Source organism: Rhinatrema bivittatum, chromosome 11 (assembly GCF_901001135.1).
Source record: "Rhinatrema bivittatum chromosome 11, aRhiBiv1.1, whole genome shotgun sequence".
Classification (NCBI taxonomy): Eukaryota; Metazoa; Chordata; class Amphibia; order Gymnophiona; family Rhinatrematidae; genus Rhinatrema; species Rhinatrema bivittatum.
The window spans coordinates 84,096,484-84,121,443 of record NC_042625.1 but is presented as its reverse complement, the minus strand read 5'-3'; the positions used below and the strand labels follow the sequence as shown (position 1 = coordinate 84,121,443).

The 24,960-nt window shown below is 45.6% G+C and overlaps 1 protein-coding gene across 1 annotated transcript in view; it reads right to left on the bottom strand.

The window, feature by feature from the left end:
* Positions 1-275: 275 nt before the first annotated feature.
* Positions 276-24,960, bottom strand: part of MATN1 (matrilin 1) — a 41,183-nt gene continuing 16,498 nt past the window's right edge. Inside the window, exons 2-8 of the mRNA XM_029619080.1 lie at positions 22,426-22,922; positions 16,418-16,640; positions 11,423-11,551; positions 6,659-7,063; positions 5,517-5,663; positions 3,570-3,650; positions 276-1,899 (exon numbers count right to left, since the gene is read on the bottom strand). Of these exons, the coding sequence (XP_029474940.1) occupies positions 1,850-1,899; positions 3,570-3,650; positions 5,517-5,663; positions 6,659-7,063; positions 11,423-11,551; positions 16,418-16,640; positions 22,426-22,922 (1,532 nt within the window). The 3' untranslated portion in view covers positions 276-1,849. The remainder of the gene's footprint in view (positions 1,900-3,569; positions 3,651-5,516; positions 5,664-6,658; positions 7,064-11,422; positions 11,552-16,417; positions 16,641-22,425; positions 22,923-24,960) is intronic.

Sequence of the window (24,960 nt, the reverse complement as noted above, 5' to 3'; positions counted from 1 at the left end):
TTTAGGCGACCCCAGTGTTTTGGTCGTTCGACCCCCGCCGGGGTCGCGACCCACAGGTTGAGAACCGCTGGCCTAGAGGGAAAACTGGGCCTATAACCGCCTTTGTCATAATAATAATGATCACACATAAATCAGAATATAAATACGTGAGAATTAAAAGAGAGAGCCTTAAAAAATGCAGCGATCTTTGAAGTTTCCAAAAATGTTTTATTTTTTCCCCCTATCCAAAATAAAAACAGACGCCTCTCTACAATGACTTTTTTTTTTTTGAAAGCTACAGACCGTGCTGAAAAGCCAAGTATCTACTCTAAAGAATAAATATTTCTGACATTAAAAAAGAAAGAAAAACACACAGTTGTCAGAGTAACGTGGAATGAATTGTGGGACGTTTCTTATTGCTGCCTTAATTCTTTTCCCCATTTCCTGGGGTTATCTACCTCGCTCATTGGAAGCCGTTTCGCAGGACGGCAGATGGTTTCGGAGAGGAACCTGGTTGAGGTTTATGTCTGATTTCCAGCAAATGGTCTCTTTTGACCATTGGTGATTGCGGGAAACCAACGGATAACGCAGCTCAGGGTGGGCCGGCTAGCCTCTGCCGCAACGCCGGGGAATCACATCGAAGTGTCAGCAATGGCCACAACCATGGTGGAGCGGGTCAAGAGACTTAATGCTGTTCTCTGATTGCTGGCAAATAAGGTGTTTCACATGACAAGTGGGGCACTGCACGAGACGCAACAGGATCATGGCTGATCGTACACACCGACTTCAGTGAAGGCCAGCCACGGGATTACGATGCAGTGATTATGCTTCAGCAAAAAATGATCACCCTGGCGTGGGTTTTGCCATGACTGGCTCCGGTGGAAAAGATGCCCACCACCAGGCTTGGCACCGATGATGTGTATTATGGAGGAAAGGGTCAAAACGTGCTTACATGGGGCAAATGCGTGTTTACTTGTATAACAATACGGTTTGAATACTGCCACCCTGCATCCCACCTGGGGGGGGGGGGGGAGGGGGCGGGGTTAGGTTGGGGGAGGGGACGGCACCCGCGGCGATTTCGAATCACCGCGTGGACTTTCTTGCCCACAGATACAAAGGCACCCGTGGTGTGCGCGCCGTCCGAATTTTCACAGTTGCCCGTGAGATTTGATAATTGAGAACAGGCACGATAGACATTATGCTAGATAAGAAAGGTTGTTACGCGCTCTCATGAGGCCTGAAAGAGCAATACAATACGTGAGGCATTTGGGGGAGGGGGAGGGGGTCCTCGTAAGCAGGACTATGAATAGGGAAATTGGAATCTGCAGGCAAAAAACGATAAACAAAAAACGATGTGCTCATCACACCGAGCATCACGCTTAATTAGTAATTACCTTTTTCGCGTGTAGCTCATGGCAGGTTCATAACTACAAGCTTCATCCTGCTATCGCATCTTTAAGTTATGTTACTTTGAAAACAAACAAACTTTTACGGACACAGAAATGACAAACCAAGTGCATGAGGGATTCACAAAACTGGTGGTAATCAAGTATGTACTGATGAAGAAAAAAAATATATATATTTATATTAAGTTCTATAGCATTTCAAACTCCTCTGGGTTTGTATGTGTATAGTGTATGCACATTATACAACAGATAGGATATAAAGCATTTTTTGGCGCACAGCAATTCCCAGTGCTTGGCTTTTAATAGCGTGCCTGTAGCTTGATGGACGTTTTGCTGTGCACAGAAATGGATGAAGTCTGCAGCTTTGCTTCCTGCAGGCTATGCAGGGGAGAGGGTTGGTTTCCCCTGTACTGCCGAATACGTTAGGAAGGAGATTGGAGACCGAAGAAGTGCTTCTTCCAAAGTTAAATGATTTTGTTCTCCAGGGCCGCAACTCTTTTCGTCACAGCTTCCAGTGAGCCAGAGTTAAGGGACATAAAAAGTGGTGGCCGGCCTTGCATGTCAGGCCTCGCCCCCAACCCCCTCCCACGTCTCTTAGCGGATGACCTCTCCCACCCCTGCTTTCTTTCTCATTTGTTCAAGAGCCGATCCAAACATGGTTCAGAGGATTCCTCCAGCAATTCGCAAACACCTTTTCACTTCTACAGAGCCTCATGTACTAAGGGCTCCCTCCAGATTTTGGTCTATGGAAATTAATGCTTAGCACATCTGGTCTTACGCTCCTTCAGCACTGTCCCTTCATGTAAATAGCTTCATCAGCATGTGATTTACATGTAAATCATCAGCATGTGCTAAAACTTAGAGAGAATACCAGCGGCAAGCTTGCTGCTAGACAAACATGTTATTTATCATCTTCCCCAACGCAGTATACTTCAGCCCAGTGTGCCACCATGGATCCTCAGCATTGTATGTTTACAAATACTTGGTGGGATATTTTTAAACAATCGTGGCTCATCTGAACATATTTACTGAGACCAGTGCAACCGTGGACAGTTTTGCACAGTCAGACAAAAGTCAATGAAACAAACAGTTCACTACAGTTGTAAAAAAAAAAAAAAAAGTATGAGGTCTATATTCAGATACAGTCCGGAGAGCAAATTTTGCCAGATAAACGTATCCGGCTAACTTTGGAGGCGTATTCAGTAATGCAGCCGCACAGTTGAATATATCCGGCTATCTTAAGTAGTTAACTGGCAAATTATAGTCGGCTAAGTCATCTGAATATCGGAGTTAGCCAGTTAACATAGCCGGCTAACTCAACTCCGCCCCATTACACCCCCCGGACTGCACCCCAGTTTATCCGGCTGAATTCTAATCTCCTAACTTATTAGCCAGCTAGAAGTTAGCCGGAGAAAGGCTGAAGATAGCCGGGTAAGACGCTTAGGGCTGGATTCATCATTCTTCGCAGAATGATCAATCCCGCAAAAAAGGGGGCGGGGCGAAGGGGGCGGGCCTGCGAAAGGCTGCAGCCTTTCACACAAATAGCGCCACCGTAAAAGGTGGTGCTATTCGCCACGCTACTGCCGGCGATAATGTCCCTCACATTATCGCCGGCAGCAGTGCCACAGCCAACTCCTCCCCTCCCCGCCCTGACTCCTCCCCTCCAGCTTATTTGCATCCTATTCACGTGAAAAGGCCCTTTTCGCGTGCGATAGGGGTTTATCACGATAAGGCCCTAACGCACGCAATAAACGTTAAGAAAATAACCCCCTTAGATGCATAACTTTTCAGTTATCCATCTAAATGGCTTTTGATATTGTTAACCTATTAGAAAGCCTACAAAACAGAATAAATAACAACTCATGAATTTCTTGTAGTATAATAGAGATATTAGTGACAAGGGCGATCATGGTAATGAATGATGTTGGTGGTAAGGATGATATTAATGACATTTCTTATCCATGGTCAATAGTTCTCTAAAGCAGATAACCGTTTTTTATAATGCTCATTCGCGCTTGAAACGCTACTTATAGTTTAACCAAGTTACCTACATTGGAGTGAGCTCTGCTAGGGTTAAGGAGCATGAATTCCGGTGAAAACCTTTAACTTAGTTTCAGATATGGCTAAATTTTTATATGTATCATACGTGTTATTTAAGCTGCCAACACACAGGTAAAAGGATATGCTTCCGTGTCAAGGTCTGGATGAGTTCTGACACTTTGGTCTGGAACTTCACAATGGCTTCACACTCGCACGGATTTTCTTCTGTAGGCAAGAAATCAAAACTCCATTTAGCACAGTACATTTTCTGCCAAGTCCAATAGTATAATGGTATATTTAGCATGAAGCAAGATGAATGACCAACTTAACCAACAAGAAAATACATCTGTATGAAGGGAAATTACTATTATAGGAGACCAAATCCACCATACACATGCCCTCTCATTACAACACGCAACAAACACCATCATTTTAATATCAAAGCTTCCACTGAGGATGCCCATAGAAGACGGCAAAAGCAGGAGATGTTTTTATATCTTCTTCCAACATTTTCAGAGTGGGGAGAAAAGGATGAGCAGAAATCAGCCTTAGGTAGATGATCCTGGTTCGTTTGTCGTTTAGAAGGGTGTTGGGTAGGGTAGGAATGTGCATTTTCTTCTACATAGTATTGTTCTGTTTTATGTTTGCTGAGTTATTGCACTTACATAGCATATACATAAGGTATTCTTAAATTTAAAAAAAAAAAGAATAAAATGAAACAAAATGATTACAAAGTGAAACAAACAATAAAAGAGAACAAAATGGCAGAGAAGCCAAATCCTGGTATTGATGTCTTCTGCAAGATTAGCATGTAGCCATGACGTAGCGTCACAATGAACAAGGAATTATTTATTTCATCTCAAGATTATACTGGATGGGCCAGCCTGGTGGCTCAGTGGTAGAACAGGGGCACTGCCATCCCGAAGGCACCAATTCTAAGCTTAGATCGTTTGCAGCAGAGACAACGTTTGCAGCCCCTGAGTGTAAGGGAATCTTAGTCATTGCACAATAATGTCACCTAGTGGCTGGATGTAGGGCCCCTGACTGTAGACTGTTGCTGCAAATAACTGGAGTAAGGTGAGTTAGGAGAGGATTTAAAATTGGAGGACTGGAGGGGGAAACCGCTGGGTAGTTGTGAATGAAGGTTTATGGCACTGGATCCCATCCCTAATCCCAAAGGAGGAAGAGGAAACTGCTAGATCAAAAAATTCATATGACCATACACAAAATAGTTGCCTAAATTTGGGTAGTCTAAATGACTACTTTCACTGATTTTTCTGCCATAAAACTTTAACATTAACATTTTTTTTATCAAACAGGTGAAAAAGGAGAAATTAATTGCAAACCGTGTGCCTATTCTGCTGACAACTTGCAAAAATGTTTGCTTTGCATGGCAGTTCATTGGATAGGGTAGATTTCTCCATTTTCTGTAATTTAATGTGCAAAGAAGCCCTTTCAAACCTGGGAGACCAGCACATTTGCAAATTGGAAGATCAGTCCATAAATTTGTTTGCAAAAGTGAAAACCTGATTTCCCCCACATCCTTATGTCTAACTGAATGCAACCCACATTTAGTCATAGTACAACAATTTATTCTGAACTCTTATACCGGCGGTGAGGATCTGCTATCCCGAGCCACTATTCAAGAAACAGGTGCTCAGGAAATAAGGCAGACATTTAAGAAATCCCCAGCCTGGTGGCTCAGTTGCTGGCAATGCCATGCAGATGACCCAGGTTCAGTTTCCTGGCCGGATCTTCCACTCCCCAGATCAGCCGGGGCCGAGGATGCTGCAGTCATTTTGCAATGGTGACTCCTAGTGGTCATATTTAGGGCGCAGGGCTGCAGGATTCCAGAGGGAGCTCTGGTGCATGGCCCCCTGCCCAGGACTGTTGCCTCAATGGCTGGACTAAGTGAGTTGGGAAGGGGATATGAAATAGGGGAAAACTTCCAGGTAGTTGCTAAAGAAGACTCATGGTACTGTAGTTCAACAGAGGCCAGTGCCAACTGAAGTGGAAGCACAAAGGAGCAGGAGAAGATTGCTGAGCCAAAAAAAAAAAATGATTCCCCCATCCAAAGTGATAGCAACTCACCAACACAAATTTTCATCTGTAGCTTCTTTCCGATCTGGTTTATTGTCTTGAAGTCTGCTGTGTAAAAATAGAGCTCTGGTTTGGAGGCAATTTCCTTTAGCTCATCTTCAACAGCATTGCCTACACCAACAGCGTACATCTTAAAGCCTGAGAATGAGTAAGAAAATATACTTTGATTATTCCATATCTCAGCACCATGGAACAGCAAGAAAACAAAAACTTTCTGAGGCCTAGGTCTTCAAGGTCATCCATGTCTGTCCATTTTGTCATGAGCATCTGACTTGGAAAAACTTGGAAAACTCAAGGATTTCAATGGACAAGGAGAGGGCCTGGGTGTTGGTTTCACTCTGGGGATCTGCATCCTCATCTACCCAAAATGGCAGAGGACAGAAGAAAAAAAAAGACAACAAAACTAACTTGGATAAGGAGAGATCACCACAAAGTGCTCAACCGTCTATGGCTGGTAGTTGGGATATATTCTTAGCTAGAACAGCATAGAATGGAACCACCATGCAGATTGGGCGGGACAGCTGGTTCTTGTTTGTCATCATCTATTGTTATCACTATGTTATTGTGACTTAATAAACAGCATCATGTGACAGTCCCAGGAAACTGCAATGCAATATGATGGCCATTAAAATATGTGGATGACCTGCCAAGGTGCTGAAGATACTCTGCCTTATTGGAAGGGAAGTTCTAGTACAGGGATGACCAAATCCAATGCTCGAGAGCCATAAACAGGTCTGTTTTTCAGGATATCCGCAATGAATATGCATGAAACAGATCTGCATACAACAGAGACAGGCCTGTTTGTGGCTCTTGGAGTTGGCCACCCCTGTTCTAGAAGAGATCATGATAAGAGCCTGAAAGAAGATAGTCTTAGGTGTAATATTAGCAAACATTTCTTCACAGAAAGAGTGATGAATGTATGGAATTGTCTCCCACCACAGGGGAAAAACAGTTTCAGGATTCAGGAAGGTAAGAGATAAACACAGAGCATCCCTCATTGTGAAGAAGAGGAGGGAAAGGCAGAGATCAACTCAGGGTTATAGGATGTGAGAAAGGAAGCCGACTGGGCAGACTAGATGGGCCCTGGGATCCTTAAAAACACATAAAAATAAATTGGTATCTTGGATTCCTACCTAGATCTTTGGCTTTCTTGGCAGCATCTTTGATGTAATCTTGTGACCGACCATCAGTGAAGACAATGCCCACCTTTGGAGTGCCAGGTCTCGCTCCACTGGAGACAGCAAAGCTATTGTCCACAAGGTAGGAGAGAGCCTGGCCAGTCATTGTGCCTTTTTCCATGTAGGACATCTTTTTAACCGCGTCCTTGATCTGCTTTTTGGTTTTGTATTGACCCAGGGGGAACTCCTGCCTGACAGAACTTGAGTACTGAACCAAGCCAACCCGAGCCTTCTTCTCTCCCACATCCAGGGAGTCCACAATCTGATTGATAAACTTCTTCACCAGCTCAAAGTTTTCAGGCCTCACGCTCTTGGATCCGTCGATGAGAAAAACAAGATCGGTAGCAGCTGCTCCACAGGCTGGAAAAAGCAAGGCCCAGAGCATTTAAAGACAAATATACATAACATTTTAAAAAGGTACCAATAGTGCAAAGAGATGTTTGCAATGTGCTGATGAGAGGAAAGGATTATTCAGAAGCGGGAATGGTTGTGGGAGGTCAGAGATGGAGGAGACCTCACAGTTGGGAAGGGCAAAAGGCTGACTGAGGAGCAGCTGGTGGGCAACAAGGTTTGTTTTTTTTCATTTAGATTTTTTATTGAGACACAAAATGAGATCCGTATTCCAAAGCATTTAGCTGGCTAACTCAGAAGTTAAATATTGATCAACTGAACAGCGACAATAGCTGTTCTGTTCACTGCTTATTTTGCTATTTTTTCAAAGTATTTTTTTCAAAATTTATTTTTATCAAATGTGCTGTGAATTTTTTCAGTATAATCTTACTGCCTACACAATTATTGGAGTTAATTTTTTCTTTTATTTTAAGACAGGGTTAACCACATTGGTAATTTTGTGGTCCTACTGCCGTTTACGATGTGACTCCTTCTGTGCCTCCCATTCGAACTCACGCCATGGATATCAACGTGATGCCATGGATGTCAACATAAAAAAACCAATAAAGCACACTCCTTTGTGAGGGATATAATTATCATAAATATACGAAACCAAATATCACCTCAAGGCAATTTTCAAGAAATATTTCTGGTTTGTGATTAGAAACATTATACATTGCTGGATGCAATAACATGAAGTTGTATGAAACCTTCCTCATCTTTCCCAAAAATTTTTTCCACTTTTATGGTGGATAAAAAATTGCATTGGATTCATTTGAAATATGTAGAGATTTTTTTCTCTTTATCACAAAATATTAGAAATATTTCTTGAAAATTGTCTTGAGGTGATATCTGGTTTCGTATATATATATGGATGTCAACATGACATCAATTGAGATCCCCTGTCTGTTGGACTTTCACCTTATAGAAAAATTCCCCTGAGGAAAGACGCATCAGTCTGAAACACGTGTCGGGAACCGAGTGTAAGATTCACAACAAGAAGCTCCAGTCTGGCCCGTTATCGAGTCTGTCGCCAGCTGCTGGCATAGAACTTGGGGCTTTGCCCTCCAGGTTGCGTCAACTAAGGGCTCACTAAGGACTCATGTACCCTCTGTCCATTACACTGAAAAGAAAATCCTCCCAGCAGATCATGCATCCCATTCACCTCCTCCTCCCAGCACTCTCTCTGGAAAGACACACACACACACAAATATGAAGAACCTTAAAGTGTGATAGTGATAGAGAATTTCAGGTCAGGTTTCCAAGCATTAGGGGGTTGGCAGAACTTGGTATTCAGTAAGATGGAACTTTGCTGCTTTTCCTCTGCTGCTAATGCAGGTTCTTCCCTTTTTGGTGGAATGTAGAAAAGAATTTGCCTGTTTCCATATTCCAGGGCAATTTTCTATCCTTATTCTGATTTTCTATGCCCAGCTGCAGTTGGTAAACTGAGGCACCAGAGGAGAGAAGTAATTTGCATAGAGAATAGAAGGCACCGAACCTGGTTTGCTAATAGCTGCAAGCTCTTCCCCGATGACTCGTTATTTTTCCATGTTAACATTTCAGAACGATGTCTTCTGCAGGGCTATTTGATGTTAATGTGGGAGGATCAGGCACTCACACCGCAGTGACTAAGGGTCAGCAGCGAGAAAACCTGCAGTAACGCACATCATTTCCATCTCACAGCAGAATGACATGTACAGCCTCCCAGACGTTTACAGAAAAGCACAAACGGGCAATTTTAGTAATTTATGGAGAGTGGTAACATGGACCCTGAACCAGAATGTATTGAGATAAGAAAACAAAGACCGAACGGTACTGATAGTATGGAATGGAACTGGACTGGCAGCAGTGCATCTTTTTTTTCAGAAATACTCCACACACACACACACACACACACACATACACAAACACACACAAAGTCACACAGACACAAACACACACAAGGGATGTGCAGCCCCCAGAATTTTTGGTTTGGTATGTTTATTTGTTTTGGGGTGATTTTTTCATCTGGGTTCGGTTCACCAGGCCCATTAACCAAGGCCTAGTCCCATTGGAGACCTTTTTTTTTTTATGCAGCAAGCACAAAAATACCCAAAGCGTTTTGGATGTTTTCATAGAAAACCATTTTCGGTTCTTTCCATTTGGAATGAACCAAAAATGGCCTCATTCGTTGCATTTTTCGCAGTCATTAAAAACGAATGCACATCTCTAATACACACATACATGCTTCCACCCTTATGAGCATAAGAACATAAAATGTGCCGTACTGAGTCAGACCAAAGGTCCATGGAGTCCAGCATCCTGTCTCTGACAGTGGTCAGTCTGAATGACTAGGAAGTACCCAGCACAGATCCTAAAATGTAGACCCAATTCCTGTTGCTCATTCCCAGGGATACGTGGTGATTTTCCCCAAGTCCACCTGGCTAATACTTAACAGGCCAGCAGTCAGTAAAGCCAGTTAGTGGATATTCAGTGGGATAAACGTCCCGCTGAATATCCCTAATTCAAGTTATCCGGCTAACAGAAGCTGGATATTCTTTTCAATATCTCTGATTATGTATAGAATTATCCGGGAGACCACGTAGCGCAACGGTGGCGCGTCTGACTCCAGAATTATCCAGCTAGGCTTATTTACAGGCCCTAACCAGCCTCCTCCTCCCCCCTCCCATCCGAACTCCAAAAGGCTCCTCCCCATACTTCCCTGCATCAAATTATTCAACAAATATAGGGGCCAGAAGTCCTAGCTTCCTTTTTTTTTTTTTCCTGCAAATCTTTTTATCTCTGGGCTCCCTCCTTCCCCCTCCCCCTAAACCTTATCCTCCCACCCTTGCTTTACCATAAATTTATATTTATCTTCGGTCTGGATTGCAGGAGCCTCCTACTGCGACCCAGGCCCCAACACTTCTTGCCTCGCTAAAGCAGTGGCAATGGAAATGTGCCCTTCCGGCCAGGCTCCTGTGAGCGCTAGGGCGAAAGCCCACGCTTCCATTGTAGCTTGCTTAGCATACAACATCAGAAGGGCTGGGTCCAGGTCACACTGGGAGGCTACCTCGAGGTCCACCTGGCCAGTCAGGCTATCCGCACTAAAATACCTCTGCATATAGTGTGGCAGCAGGGCGTGCAAATAAATCTCATGCTGCAGTGGAGGGCCTGAAACCCACACTGGCTGTTTGGGTCTCCAGCACCGGGCTGAGAAGCACAGCTCCAAAAGGTGCGATGTGGCTGCCCCTCCGTCTGCCGGACACGTCTGCTTATGCACCCACAGCGATCCACGGGCTGGAGGCTATCACCACTCCAGAACACACGTTGACGTTTACAAAAAAACAAAAAAAAAAACAGCTCAGAAAATGTCTTGGGAAATCTGGAAGCTTAATGCCTGATAAAGCACTGGGGAAAGTTTTCTTTTAAAACATCTCTCATTTTTTGCATTCAACTTTCATTTTCTAAATCCCGACTTTAATGAGGTTTTGCCATCTGCAGCCGTCCATGTCACCAATGCTTGGTCCCAAGAGGGGGGGGGCCACACCTCACCCAAGCTGATACAGAGGGACCGACCCCTCACTGCACGCATGGAGATTTCGTCCCTATTTTTCTTACAGTAATAAGAACTAGAGCTCTGTGCACGCGACGGGCAAAAGCGGGAGTGGCCTGGCCTCGCCAGGCTGAGCTGGGTTAGGTGGTAAACCCCTAGTCACCTACCAGCAAGATATTTTGTGACTTTGTGATGCTGTCAAGCAGGCCTTCAACATCTATGGAGATGAATGAATTAAGTAAGGGGTGCATAACAGGACAAAAACATTTACGTGGGAAAGTTTCAAAGTGCGCACCCTTTTAGCAGCAGGAAAAAGACACGTAAATGTGATTTTCATATGCACGTGGGCTGCTTGTCCTGCCCCCTCCTGATCTGTCCACCTGCGCACTTTGCGCATGCTAATTTTTCAAAGACAAACAATGCAGGTAATTTCCCTTTGAAAATGTACATAAATTATACACCTTAAACTCGCCCACTTACAGTAATTTGCAGCACTGTGGGTCATTTGATAAATTGTCTCCTATATCTGTGGATTTCAGGGTGGGTTCCCCTGGTGCTCTGATCTTGTGAGGAATGGTGGGTCTGGTTCTAGTCAATGCTTGGATGGAAGGCCTCCTCAGTGGTCTACACCAAACGCAATATAATAAGAACATATATTCCCGTATATTCTTCTACTTCCATCGGACCTCCCCTCCCAAGAAACCACGTCATGCATAGCAAAGTATCTATGACAACGCAGCATGATGGCCAGCTACCCCTTGTCAAACACTGAGATTGTATGTAAAAATAACACTTACCACTGCATGTCTTTCCGTCCTCGTTAAGCGTGTAACCATCTCTACATGCACATGAGTAGGAGCCTGGGGAGCTGACACAAATCTGTTCACAGTCATGGTCCCCAGTAGCACATAGGTCTGACACAGCTGCTTGAATTAAAGGATAAAAAAATCACACTTTTCAGAATATTGCCTGTTGATAGAGAAGGTCTCACAATTCTCCACACTCCGCACCCCCCTTTTTATTTATTTATTTTATGTTTAAACAGTTTTTATTGAGTTTCCAATATCATATGTGCCGTATATAGCATGCATAACAGTTTGCTAGTTTTTTCTGACATTAGGGATGTGCATTCATTTGAAAAGAATGCATAAAACATGATGAAGGAGATGACTTTTTATTCTTTCTGAATGAAACAAACCAAAAATAGGCTCTGATGAAAATACCCCCAAATGTTCAGGTATTTTCATATTTGAACATTAAAAAAAATGGGCCTCCGACGGTACAATGTTTTGACCCGGTTCCGTTGCTCAGGTCTAGGCCTGGAGCTGGGGCCCAGGTTCTGTCACTGAGGCCCAAGCCAGATTTTGTTGCCAAGGACTAGGCCTGATGCTGGAGTCTGGCCCAGGCCCGGGTCCATCGCCAATCCCAGGCCTAGGACTAGGACTAGGACTAGGACTGGGTCTAGGTCTAGTCCCAGAGGCCCAGGACCAGGCTTAACAACGTCTTCTTTCTTCTTAGATTATAGGAAAATGATGTCGTCCGCTGGAAGTATGTATCGCAGTAACATCACTGCGGTGCCTTCCTCCCGAGCGGAAGGCACCGTATTGATGTACGGCCATACGTTTCAATGGCCATACATCCACATGGCATAGTCCACTCGGGAGGAAGGCGCCATATTGATGTACGGCCATACGTTTCAATGGCCATACGTCCAAATGGCATAGTCCACTCGGGAGGAAGGCGCCATATTGATGTACGGCCATACGTTTCAATGGCCATACGTCCAAATGGCATAGTCCACTCGGGAGGAAGGCGCCATATTGATGTACGGCCATACGTTTCAATGGCCATACATCCAAATGGCATAGTCCACTCGGGAGGAAGGCACCATATTGATGTACGGCCATACGTTTCAATGGCCATACATCCAAATGGCATAGTCCACTCGGGAGGAAGGCACCGCAGTGGCATCACTGCGGTGCCTTCCTCCCGAGCGGAAGGCACCGTATTGATGTACGGCCATACGTTTCAATGGCCATACATCCAAATGGCATAGTCCACTCGGGAGGAAGGCACCATATTGATGTACGGCCATACGTTTCAATGGCCATACATCCAAATGGCATAGTCCACTCGGGAGGAAGGCACCGCAGTGGCATCACTGCGGTGCCTTCCTCCCGAGCGGAAGGCACCGTATTGATGTACGGCCATACGTTTCAATGGCCATACATCCAAATGGCATAGTCCACTCGGGAGGAAGGCGCCCCAGTGGCATCACTGCGGTATTTCCTTCCAGTGGAAGGCCCAGCCAGGGTCAACAGAGGGCATTGTTTTCTATGTCACAAATACTCCAAATTTTCAGGTATTTTCATAGGAGGTTATTTTTGGTTCATACTGTTCATAATGAACAGAGGAGGACCTCATTAGTTGCATTTTTGGCAATTGTTACAAACCATTGCATATCCCTACATAATACCACTACAGTAATTCAATAGTAAAGTAAATAGTGTAACTACTTGATATACGGTGATCTAGCACAGGATTATATGCAGGCTATGACGTCTTTGTTTGAACCAAAATAAATGCTGGATATTCATTTGCTCACAAAACCACTCAGGACCCTTCTCCAAAACAGAAATGCATTGACTGAAACCTTTTTTTTATGAATTACAAGACGTGGAATGTCGGAAAGGATTATGTGAAAGGGAACTCTGTCTGTCTGTCTGTTTAGAGGCAAAAGACCTCTCCACGGAAGGAATGGAAAGTGCCCAAATTTGGTAGGTAGAAGAAAATGATATTATCTCAGAAAAGTTTGAAAATCAGAAACCTCAGGTTAGTATTTTTAGAGCATGAACTCTCCCAAAATATCCCCATTGCTTTACTATAGGAAGCAGAAGTCACTGCTCCATCCAAAGCCCCATCCACCTACCCCCCCCCCCCCCCCCCCCCCACTGACTTGGCCTAGAGCAAGACAGATGGACAGAGACAGACAGGGGAAATTAAAACTGAAACAGTTGGTCAGATGGGTCATCCCCCTCACAACACAACACCCACACCACAAACCCACCCCACAATCAGCACCTCTCTCAAAACACACACAACTTTATCTATCCACACACATACAGACCCCCCCCCCCCCAAATATCGCAATCAGCACCCCTCTTATAAGATACCTACTCCCCCTCCCATACTCGCTCCCAGACACCCACACATATACCCACAAACACCTCCATACGCACCCCTCCAACACTCCACATCCCTCCTCCACACATGCACCCAAACACGCAATTTCACCTTCTGAGTTGCTCTCCCTCCTCCCAGCTTTCCCCATGGTTGCAAGATTACAAAAAGTGAGCAACTTTACTGACGCATTGCTCTCTCTGCACACTGCCTGAAAGGTAAGAAGAACCTTTTCCTCCTCCTGCAATTCTGTGTTGGAAAGCAGTCCCTGGCTATTCGCTTTACTGAACTTGTGCAGCCTGCACACTGTTGGACTGACAGCACAAACACAAGCAGAGGGCAGCGCAAACCCAAATAATGCCCCCCTCCTCCCCTCCCCCATCACTGTAGCCGCTCCGCGTGTAACCATTCCTAAAGATAAGAGGAGACACAGCCTTCTTCAGTCCTCGGTCTCTGTGCTAAGATGGATGGATAATGGGATGCCAACTTGTATCGGGCAGGATGTGGTTGGTTTTAGGGGCCTGGACCCTGTCACGAACGGATCCGCGCAGTTTGACTAAGCTGCTTACCAGAACTCAGCCCATAGCACGTCTAAGAGGATCGCCGAAAATAAAAATGCAAATACGCTTTTCTCTTTATTTCAGGCCCATCCTAGGCGGCCAGGCATGGCGCGCAGAATGCAGCATCACACCACTTGTGTTCATTGTCCTCCGCAAGCAAATAGGATGGTTTTTTGCTTTGTGCCAAACACTGCAGACAGCTGTGTTCCCACGTGTGCATTTGTATATGAGCCTTTCCTGTGCAATTCTGCTTATTAACATGTAAATCTTGTGAAAGACTACGGCAGCTGACTAATACGTTGACGGGGGTTAGGTTAATGGCTGTCAGGGATGACTTCAATTCATGACAACTTTGGTTTATTTTACCGCTCAAGTAGAACATTTAGTAATGGAAGACAAAAGAAAGGGGAAAAAAAATTAAGAGAAGATGACTGAAGCGGTGCTGTAATGAATGATGTGCATGTTTCACCAGTCAGATTTGAAGTATTGTTATTTTAATTTTTTTTATTTTATGAATGTTAGCAGCCTGGATCTCTGGTTTGTGCGGCATATAAAGACTGTAATTAAATAAAGAAATGAATTGTGTGGAAGTGGGTGTCTCTTCACAGGGTTAGTACCGTGGGTAGGGTACTCTGAAGAGCTACTTTGAGGGACTCCTTAGCTGTCTTACTGGACACGGACAGACTCTGGAGCACCTTTGAGCAGCAACTGCTTATCAACTAGGAGGTCAATAGTGAACGAGTTTGCCCGGCTTAGCTTTTCATGATCTGCCCCTCCTGAACGGGTTACGTTTCAGCTGGATGCGTCCTTACCCGGCTAAAACTTTGCATGGATAAAGAGAAAAAGAGGCAATGCAAGGTATTCCCTGGGAGGGAGGGGGTTAATAAACATAGCTGGGTATCGCCCAGTCCTGGCAGAGAGCAGGTCTAACATTATGTAGATAGACTCACATGACTAACTTTGAACCTAAATGGGGTTATACAGTGGGACTTGTATCCCAGCCAAAATTAGAGGGGTAACTTCCAGCTGCCCATGCCACTCAATGGGACCTCTTTGAGGTCAGTTTTCAAAAGGGCTTAGATCAGTGGTTCTCAACCCTGTCCTGGGGACCCCCCCAGCCAGTTGGGTTTTCAGGATATCCACAATGAATATGCATGAGAGAAAATTTGCATACACTGCCTCCATAACATGCAAATTTTCTCTCATGCATATTCATTGTGGATATCCTGAAATGGTGCCATTGGTCGGCCCCTGTCACATGGTAGGAGCACAAGAAAATGCCGGCCGTCCATTGCTCCTACCATGTGACAGGGGCCGACCAATGGCACCGGTAGCTCCTGTGACATAGTAAGGGCAAAGGCTATCGGCACCATTTTGAGTACTGGCAGCCAACGACCTGAGGGCAGGAGATCACTCCAGGACCCCCGCTAGACCACCAGGGTCTTTTGGCAAGTCTTGGGGGGGTCAGGTGAGTGGGGGTTTTATTCCTTACTAATACGTTGCATTCGTAGGGGTTCGCTATACATTTCGGCAAGTCTTGGGGGGGGGGGGGGATTTAACTTTAATGGGAAAGAAATACCATACGTAACTAATGGACGAATCGGCGTCCCCCAAAAACGGATGCAACGGATTTGGATCCCAACGAATACTAATACCGAATCGGACGAATCCGTCCCTGCTGCACATCTCTACTGACCTGTCCTGAGTCTCAGCTAGTCCCAGTGGATGGAATTTGCCTATGCAGTCAAAAAAAAAAAAAGAGAAAAGCTGGCCCAAAGGTTTATGCTTGGAAGCATATATTATTGTGATACATATATTTACATGCTGAATATGTGTTGGAATACTGTTGGTACATCTGATGCTATAGGTTGTTTTAATTATCAAGTGCTCTTCATTGAACAATGGACTTTTGTACAGGGATCACTGTGAATGACAACAGCAAATACAAGATATTCAGATTTACCTCATGCTTCATTAGATTTCTAATGGTAGGACTGGTGGTGGTTCAACCCTGTCTTGTTGACTCATTTATACCCTTACTATAACACTTACCACAAAAAGCTTCTTGGAATTTCTTGGACAGCTTCTCAATGACACTGTAGCTCTCCACATAGTCCACATGGTCATCAAGAGGCTCACTGGCTATTTGTCGGAGAGTGCTCATGTCCACTCTGCCCACACCAATAGCAAAGAGTTCAATGCCGCTCCCTCTGGCTTTTGCTGATATATCTTTCACACCGTCCTGAGGGCGTCCATCTGTCACCACAATGGCCACCTATACAGCAGAAGGCATTGTTTTATTTGAAATTGAGATCTATGGTCAACATCTTCCATGCTGAAAACTCATGATGCTTCAGTGGGGTGGAAAACATATGAAGCTTATTGAGAATTTCACAAAAAGCATCTCCCTTTTGCTACTGATTTATAGAAAACAGCTAGGTCAGGGGTTCTTTACCCTGGTCCTCAAAGGCTTCAAACAGGTCTGGTTTTCAGGGTAACCAGCAACTCAAATTAGTTTTGTTCTTAGAATATATGTATGCAGATAATTCTGATGAATATTTATTGGGGATAACCTGAAAACCTGACTCGTCTAAGGTCTTCACATGTTAAGCATTGGACAACATGGACAGAGGCTTCAGGGCTTAAAGCTTATTTAACCAAGGTTAAGTGTTCCAATAGTTGAGTATTCTTCTCACCTCGTATTCTGAAGTATCACTTTTAGCTCTGGTATTTTCACCTGGTGCCAGCATCAGCAGAAGCACGTAGTGTGTTGACTTATCCATAGACTTACTGTGTATCCCAATTTGAGTTTTTGCTGCCCGCAGGAAGTTAAATTCTACTGGCTTGACTTTGACTATGTACAGCTTCTAGTTGAGTCTTCTCACATCGTATCTGTGTTGCCAGGTCTTAGTTTGCCGTGTCCCGCTAGCTTGGGTTTCCTCTAGTGGTCTCACTGAACTGTTGCCAGGCAGCATCTCCAGTGATGGATTTAGATTTTTGCCATCACTAAGCACTGTTGGTGCTGTCATCCCAACCCCCACCCCCACTATAAGGTCAGACAACAGCCTTCAGATAGCAGCAGATGGTCTACAGTATAGACCAACATATTCTGCAGCAGGAATTAGAAAATTGTGATGTGCATTGACAAACATCTTTTATTTTATATTAAAAATTAAAGTAGTTTTCCAACCTTGCTTTTGTCTGCATAATTTATGTTGTTCTTATTTAGTGAGGAAAAGGGATCTCAAATATTAGTACAAAGAGGAGATCTCAGGGATGAGAAGGGGAGAAGGAGAGGGTTAGAGGACCAGTGATGGGGACAGGAGAAGGTACAACTAGAAATTGGGGAGAGGGGAGGGAGGAGGATCAGAAATGGGGTGAGAAGAAGGTGAAAAGATTGGGGATGGGGTGGGGGTGGGGAGCATGAGGATTGAAGATGCAGAGGAGAGGAAGAGAGGACCAGGGTTGAGAAAGGTTGAAGGTTGAGGAAGGGGAGAAGATATAAGAGATGGAGGATCAGGACTCTAGGTTCAGGAAGGCGTGTGGAGGGAGGGCGGTTCTGAGTTTGAAGGAGGGGAGCCTGGGGTAAAAGAGGAATCAGGAGAGGAAGGATTTAAGAGCAAGAGTAGGAGGAATTCCAGGATCCGGGGAGAAAGGAGAGGCAGGAAGGAAGGGGAGGTTTTTTTTTTCCAGAATCTTGGAGATAGAATCCAAGATCAAGGGAGGAAGGACCCAAATTGCAGTAGGGATGGAAGGTGGTGGGGAGGGAGAGGAGGAAGGTGTCCCTACTGTGCTCCAGACTTGCTACCTTTGCATCATTTCTCTAAACTCCATCCAATCTGGCATACATACACACACAGACACACACACACATCACCAATCCCTTCTCTCTTTCTCACACACACACACAATCACACACGTACACACCCCCCACCAATCCCTTCTCTCTCTCACGCACATATTCACACACCACCAATCCCTTCTCTCTCTCTCTCTCACACACACGCCCTACCAATCACTTCTCTCTTACACACACACATACACACACACCCTACCAATCCCTTCTCACACACACACACATAAACGTACACCACCAATCCCTTCTCACACACATACACACACACATAAACATACACCACCAATGCCTTCTCTCTCTCTCTCTCACACACACACACACACACACATACCACCAATCCCTTCTCTCTCTCACACACACACCCCACAAATTCCTTCTTTCTCATACACACACACCCCACCAATCCCTTCTCTCTCTCTCTCTCTCACACATACACACCCTACCAATCACTTCTCTCTTACACACACATACACACACACACCCTACCAATCCCTTCTCACACACACACATAAATGTACACCATCAATCCCTTCTCTCTCACACACACACATACACAGACACATCCTACCAATCCCTTCTCACACACACACACACACACAAACATACTCCACCAATCCCTTCTCTCTCTCTCACACACACACCACCAATCCCTTCTCTCTCTCTCTCTCTCTCTCTCACACACACCCTACCAATCACTTCTCTCTTACACACAAACACACACTCCCTATCAATCCCTTCTCACACACACACATACACACACATAAAATACACCACCAATCCCTTCTCTCTCTCACACACACACACACACCAATCCCTTCTCTCTCTCACACACACACCCCACAAATTCCTTCTTTCTCATACACACACACACCCCACCAATCCCTTCTCTCTCACACACACATACACAGACACACCCCACCAATCCCTTCTCTCTCACACACACATCACACACATACACAGACACACACCACCAATCCCTTCTCTCACTCACACACACACACACACACACACACAAAACACTGCCTCCTTCTTCCATTTCCCTTTCTCTCACACACAGACAACCCCCCAGCCAATTCCCTTTCATCTTCCAAACTCTCTCCTTATTCCACAATAATCCCCCACTCATGCCCTCCTAATCTCCCCAAAATGATCCATCTTGGCTCTGCCTTCTCCAGATTCAGAAGGGAAGGGGTTGAATTAGGGAGACGAGCATCTCTTCTTTGAGCCACTATATATGCTCCAGGCTCACCTCCTCTCCTCCTGTTTCCTGCACGCTGCCTGGAAGGGGAGGGGGGGCTGAATCAGGAAGCAGAGGGCCCTCCTCTGCTGAGTGATATCCAGCATGGTTGAAAGGCAGCAAATCATCAGCCAGCCTGTTGCTGTCCCCTCAGATTTTTGCCAGCCTGGGCACAGGCCTAGCAATGCCTATTGACAAATCCAGGCCTGAGCGTGGCAGAAACCTGAGCGCATGCCCACCTCCGGGCAGCACAACCTTCTCAGAAACCTGAGCGCATGCCCACCTCTGGGCAGCACAACCACAAAAGCTGGTGAAAGCACAGGCCTTCAGTGAGAAAGTCAAATTCTTCATGATTCGTTCCAGCTCTGCACTCTGCAATGAATAGCAGTCATTTAAAAAAAAAAAAAAAAAGCATTCAGACTACGTTAATAGACTAAGGGGTAGATTTTAAAAAAGAGCGCGATCGCGTACTTTTGTTCGCGCAGCAGGCGCAAACAAAAGTACGCTGGATTTTATAAGATACGCGCATAGCTGCGCGTATCTTATACAATCCTGGATCGGCGTGCGCAAGGCTGCTGATTTTGGGCAGCCTGCGCGCGCTGAGCCGCGCAGCCTGCCTCCGTTCCCCTCCCCTCACCTTCCCCTCCCTTCCCCTACCTAACCCACCCCCCCCCCCGGCCCTGTCTAAACCCCCACCTTACCTTTGTCCCTCGATTTACGCCTGCTAGAAGCAGACGTAAATCTACGCGCGCCAGCAGACTGCTGGCGCGCCGTCATCCGACCCGGGGGCTGGTCCGGAGGCCTCGACCACGCCCCTGGACCGGCGCCACATCCCCGGTCCCGCCCCCAAAACGCTGCATCCCGCCCCCGAAATGCCGCGTCATTCGGCCCTGCCCCCGAAACGCCCCCTTAAAAAACCCCCGGGACTTACGCGCGTCCTGGGGCTCTGCACACGCCGGCGGCCTATGCAAAATAGGCGCGCCGGCGCACGAGGGCCCTGCCTGCGTAAATCCGCCCGGATTTACGCGAGCAGGGCATTTAAAATCCGCCCGATATGTTGTAGGAGAGACAGATGCACATTTTTTTATTAAATGCGTGTATATCATACTTGCGAGTTATAAAATTCTTCATATGTTTGTGTGTCTCCAAATATGCATGAATATCCTGCCGAGTGTACATGTGTGTAATTTTACGCACGTATCGGTCGCACGGTTTTTCTAAAGCGACATTTCTGCAGTTAAAGCATGACTTTACCCGCAGAAGTTCCTCTGAAACTGACTCCCCTACAAATGCAATGAAAGCCCACACTCAGCGAGGAAAACATTTTTTTTTTAGAGTACGTAACGCAGGCACATTGCCTGGCTCGCTTTTGCAAACAGAATGTACCATGTGTGCGTTTGTCTGTGCGATGTTCCTACCAAGCTGAGATTCTGCGCCGGCTGACATGGTAAAATAACTACTAAGAATGAGCTTCTTTCTCATCTTGCTTCGGACCTCCTTCCTGCACCGCTTGCACCGCGGATCCTGCTGACCGAGTCCTGCCTCTGAATGATTTCCTGTGCCGAGGGACCTCATAGTGCACATTTTGCAGCTGACTGGATATTTTATGAGGCGAGATTCCTCCCGGGATTCCCCCGAACAGGCTCTCAATGTTCCCTCCTGCGCACATTAATTCAGCTAAGACAGTATGTCAGTGATTAGTCGTCCGATTCTGGGAAAGCAGCTCCCGAAAAGAAACTGTCCCACTGTTTTGTAAAAGAGCAAATGCCTAAAAGCCATACTTAGAAGAAATAAATAAATTGCTTCTCATTTCCCCCTTCCTAGCTTGTTTTCATGCTAAAAGGCTTTGGGCCAGACCAAAGGCTGTAAGGGAGGCCCAGGACTTAGGATTGTGGGTTGGGGGGGGGGGGGGGTGCAGGGGGGTAACCATTTGAGCCCCGGTAGGAAAAGAGAACCAGAAATCTGAAAGGTTGCTAAGGGCAACTGGATAGACCATGAATGGAGCTAGGTCCAGTTTTCTGGCCTACAGGATGAGCATGGGATGCGTAAACTGGCTGGGGAGTGGGAAGGCTGGGAGGCTGCTTCTGCGTTCTTTCCCCCTCTCCCGGAAGGGCTCACCTAGTTCTTTCAGACATTAACATCCATGGACACTCCCCACCTGTGAGAGGAATAAAGACTGGAAGGAAGCAGAGCTTGGCTAAACTCAAATAAAACTTACAGTACTTTAACTGTCTTGCAGCAGTGCTGATGCACTGTTGCTGATTAAGAGCAAAATAATCTCTTTTTTTTAAGCCAAAATACTATTTTCATGCCTCTTCCTTTCCCTACAAACTCTCTAATTCCACAGGAAAATTAAAACATTCTTGCCACATCTCCCTATAAGAGCTTCTTGCTGCTCCATAGTCAACCTATTCCTATTTCTGAATAGGGCATGCTATTTTCTCAGCTCTCTTTCTTGACTGTTGTTTCTATTGGTGAAAGTTACATTGCATCAAGAACTTGAGTAATTAGCTATGGTGTTGTGATTTACCACAGTGCAGATAGCACACACACCATCCAAGGTCCATTATGGTACTCAAGGCAAATTAACATGACATATGGAATGCGGTAATGCATTGCCATGGTTAACTTCGCAATGTTGCAGAGCCATGTACAAATGATTGCATAGGCTGAGCATCCCATGTGATCCTTTGCCACTTAGAAAGGGTGCCAACAGCTTACAAAGATCGTATGGGAGGTACACAGTCAGGGAAATGTGGCACCCCATTAACATGGTACATCAGCTCCCATGGAGAAACTTTCGATGCAGGCCACAGCTATTGTGAGTCCCCTTCCATAATTCTTTGTGTTCGGTGTGGCACATCCTGCTGCGGGCAAAACATAACACTGTGGTTGCAACACAAGCCGATGTGCATTGCAACGCACATGCAGCCTTTCCGCAATTACATATTTCTTCTTTTTTGTTACCTTACTGATGTCAGGTGATCTCACTCTGGCTCCTTCTGACTCGCTGAATGCCTTGTTCATAGCAAACTGGATGGCCAGACCAGTCATGGTCCCAGTGGAGAGGGGCTTGATTTTTTTCACAGCTTGGAGTAGACTGGCTTTAGTCTTGTGGGTCTTCAGTGAGATCTCGCTCTTGACGGAGCTGGCATAATTCAGCACAGCAACTCGGGTGGCATTGGGGCTCACATCTAAGGACTCGATCACCTGGGACAGAAAGATTTTAACCTGCTCAAACTCAGAGGGACGGACACTGCGGGAACTGTCAACAACGATCACCAGGTCAGTGGGCCTCATCTTGCACAGGCCACCTAGAAAAATCAAGTGGAAATGAGAAGTGTTGAAAGGTAGCCCAAGAATGATAATTATAACGTAGAAATTATGGACCTTATTCAATAAGGACTTTTTTTTTTCATGGCCAGAGGAACAAGTCCCTTTTGGACAAAGCCCAGCGAGAGGTGCTGGGTGGAATGTTCAAGCTTCTTTAGACTCACCTGGGTTTCCTTACCTCGGGGGTAGGCAATTCCGGTCCTCGAGGGCCACCAACTCGATCAGGTTTTCAGGATACCCTAAATGATTTTGCATAAGCCATACTGTATTTGCATACAATTGAGGCAGTGTGCATGCAAATCTCTCTCATGAATATTCATTAGGGGTATCCTGAAAACCTGACTGGTAGTTGGCCTTTGACTGTGTTGCTTCATCTGCACAGCTGTAGCCAAGGGCTTCATATCTAGTAAAGCATGACTGGAAGATGAGCTTAAAGGAAAGACCATCAAGTCATGAGCATGCCTGATACTCATGAATTCCAGTCCTGCTAGTCCGTTGATTTTCTGTGGGGACCTAGTGTGTCATTTTTGCCTCATGGTACCTCAGTTTACTCAACTATAACTGCATAATAATAATAATAACAGTCATGCTTCTTCTTTCCTCTTGCCTTAAAAAGCTGTCAAGAAGATTGTACAGCAAACTTGGCAAACGGATTTTCCGCCTCAGAGGTGGCTGTATGTACGTGCCTAAGTACAGTATGTTTTTCTTAAATCCATTACTGGTCATTTATGAGTGCTGTAACTGGGAAGTGCTTACATATAATTCACCTTTCAATTATTATAAATATTTATTCATAGGGGCATCATTTTCAAGGCCATTTCCATGGATAAAGCACTGGACCTTTAGAAGTTATGCATAGCAAGACACCTCCACTCCCCCGGGTGTTACATCAGAGGCATGGAAACAAGTCAGAATAGCAGCAAGCCCCCAACTGAAGAGTCTGGGATATGGCAGTAAGGACACCCAGTCCTCTGCCCATTCATTCCCTCCTCTCCCCTTTGCTCACAGTGGCATGATGGAATTAGAAGTGGCAGCTGGGGGTTTTCATGTCACAATATACTTTATTGATACCGTACCATTCACCAATGCCACTCTAATACAGACTGAGTTTCTGTCTGACGCACACATTCAGTCTTGATTGACAGACTGAGCTCACTTCGGTGCTTAGCAAGCACAGTGCCAATTTGCCAAGCAAACGGGACAATTTTATAAAGGCCCGCGCGCGTAAAAGTTGGGGGTTATGCATGTGGCCGAGCCCTGTGCGTGCTGCGTGCATTTTCTAAAGGACCCGGCTACGCGCATAACCCCTGATACGCGCCGAAGTGCCGATCCCTCGCAAAGGGACAGGTCTGGGCATGGTGTGGATGGGGAGGGGTGGGGCAGAGGGCTAGCCAGGGCAGCGCCATTAGACACTGTCCTGGGGAAGCGCGTGCCGGCAGCCAGCCAGTGCATGGAAGATACTTCTGCTCTGGAGGAGCAGTAAGAGAAAAATAAAAAAATTGGGGATACTTAGGGGTAGTTTACGGTCAGGGAGGAGGGGGGAAGAGGGAGGGTTAGGGTTAGGGAACTGGGAAAAATGGAATTTGTGTCACTGCGTGTAAATTAAAAAAAAAAACAACCCTCCCTATGTGCTGAAGAGGCCACCCACCCTCACATGCGCACGTGAATATTAAAATCCAGCACACATGTGCGCACAGGAATTCTATTTTATAACATGCGCACGCCAATGCGTGCGCATGTTATAAAATCAGTGCATCCACGTGCGTGCACCAGGAATCACACGCGCACACCTTTTAAAATTGGCCCCAGAGTTAGCAGCTTGCTAGTAGCACAAACTCTGTTTCTGTCTGGCTAGTGTCTAGGGCTATCCTTCACAATGTGTGGAAAAATGTCTCACGCACGCACTGAATGCATGTGCACTGCGGATTAATTCTCTTTGCACAGACAAAATAACTGTAACAGAAAAGATACAGACAAGGCAATGCTTCTGTTCTTTCTCTGCCAAAACAAGCAGTGCACACTTTGCAGTCAGAGACAAAAAATCACTATCACTGCTGTTTGTTTTTCACTGGCACTGTCCTTTGCCCTGATCCAGTGAAGAGACAAAATACAGCAGCACCTCTGTCTCTCACTCACAGTGAGAACAGTGCACTGTGATTGCAGCACTGA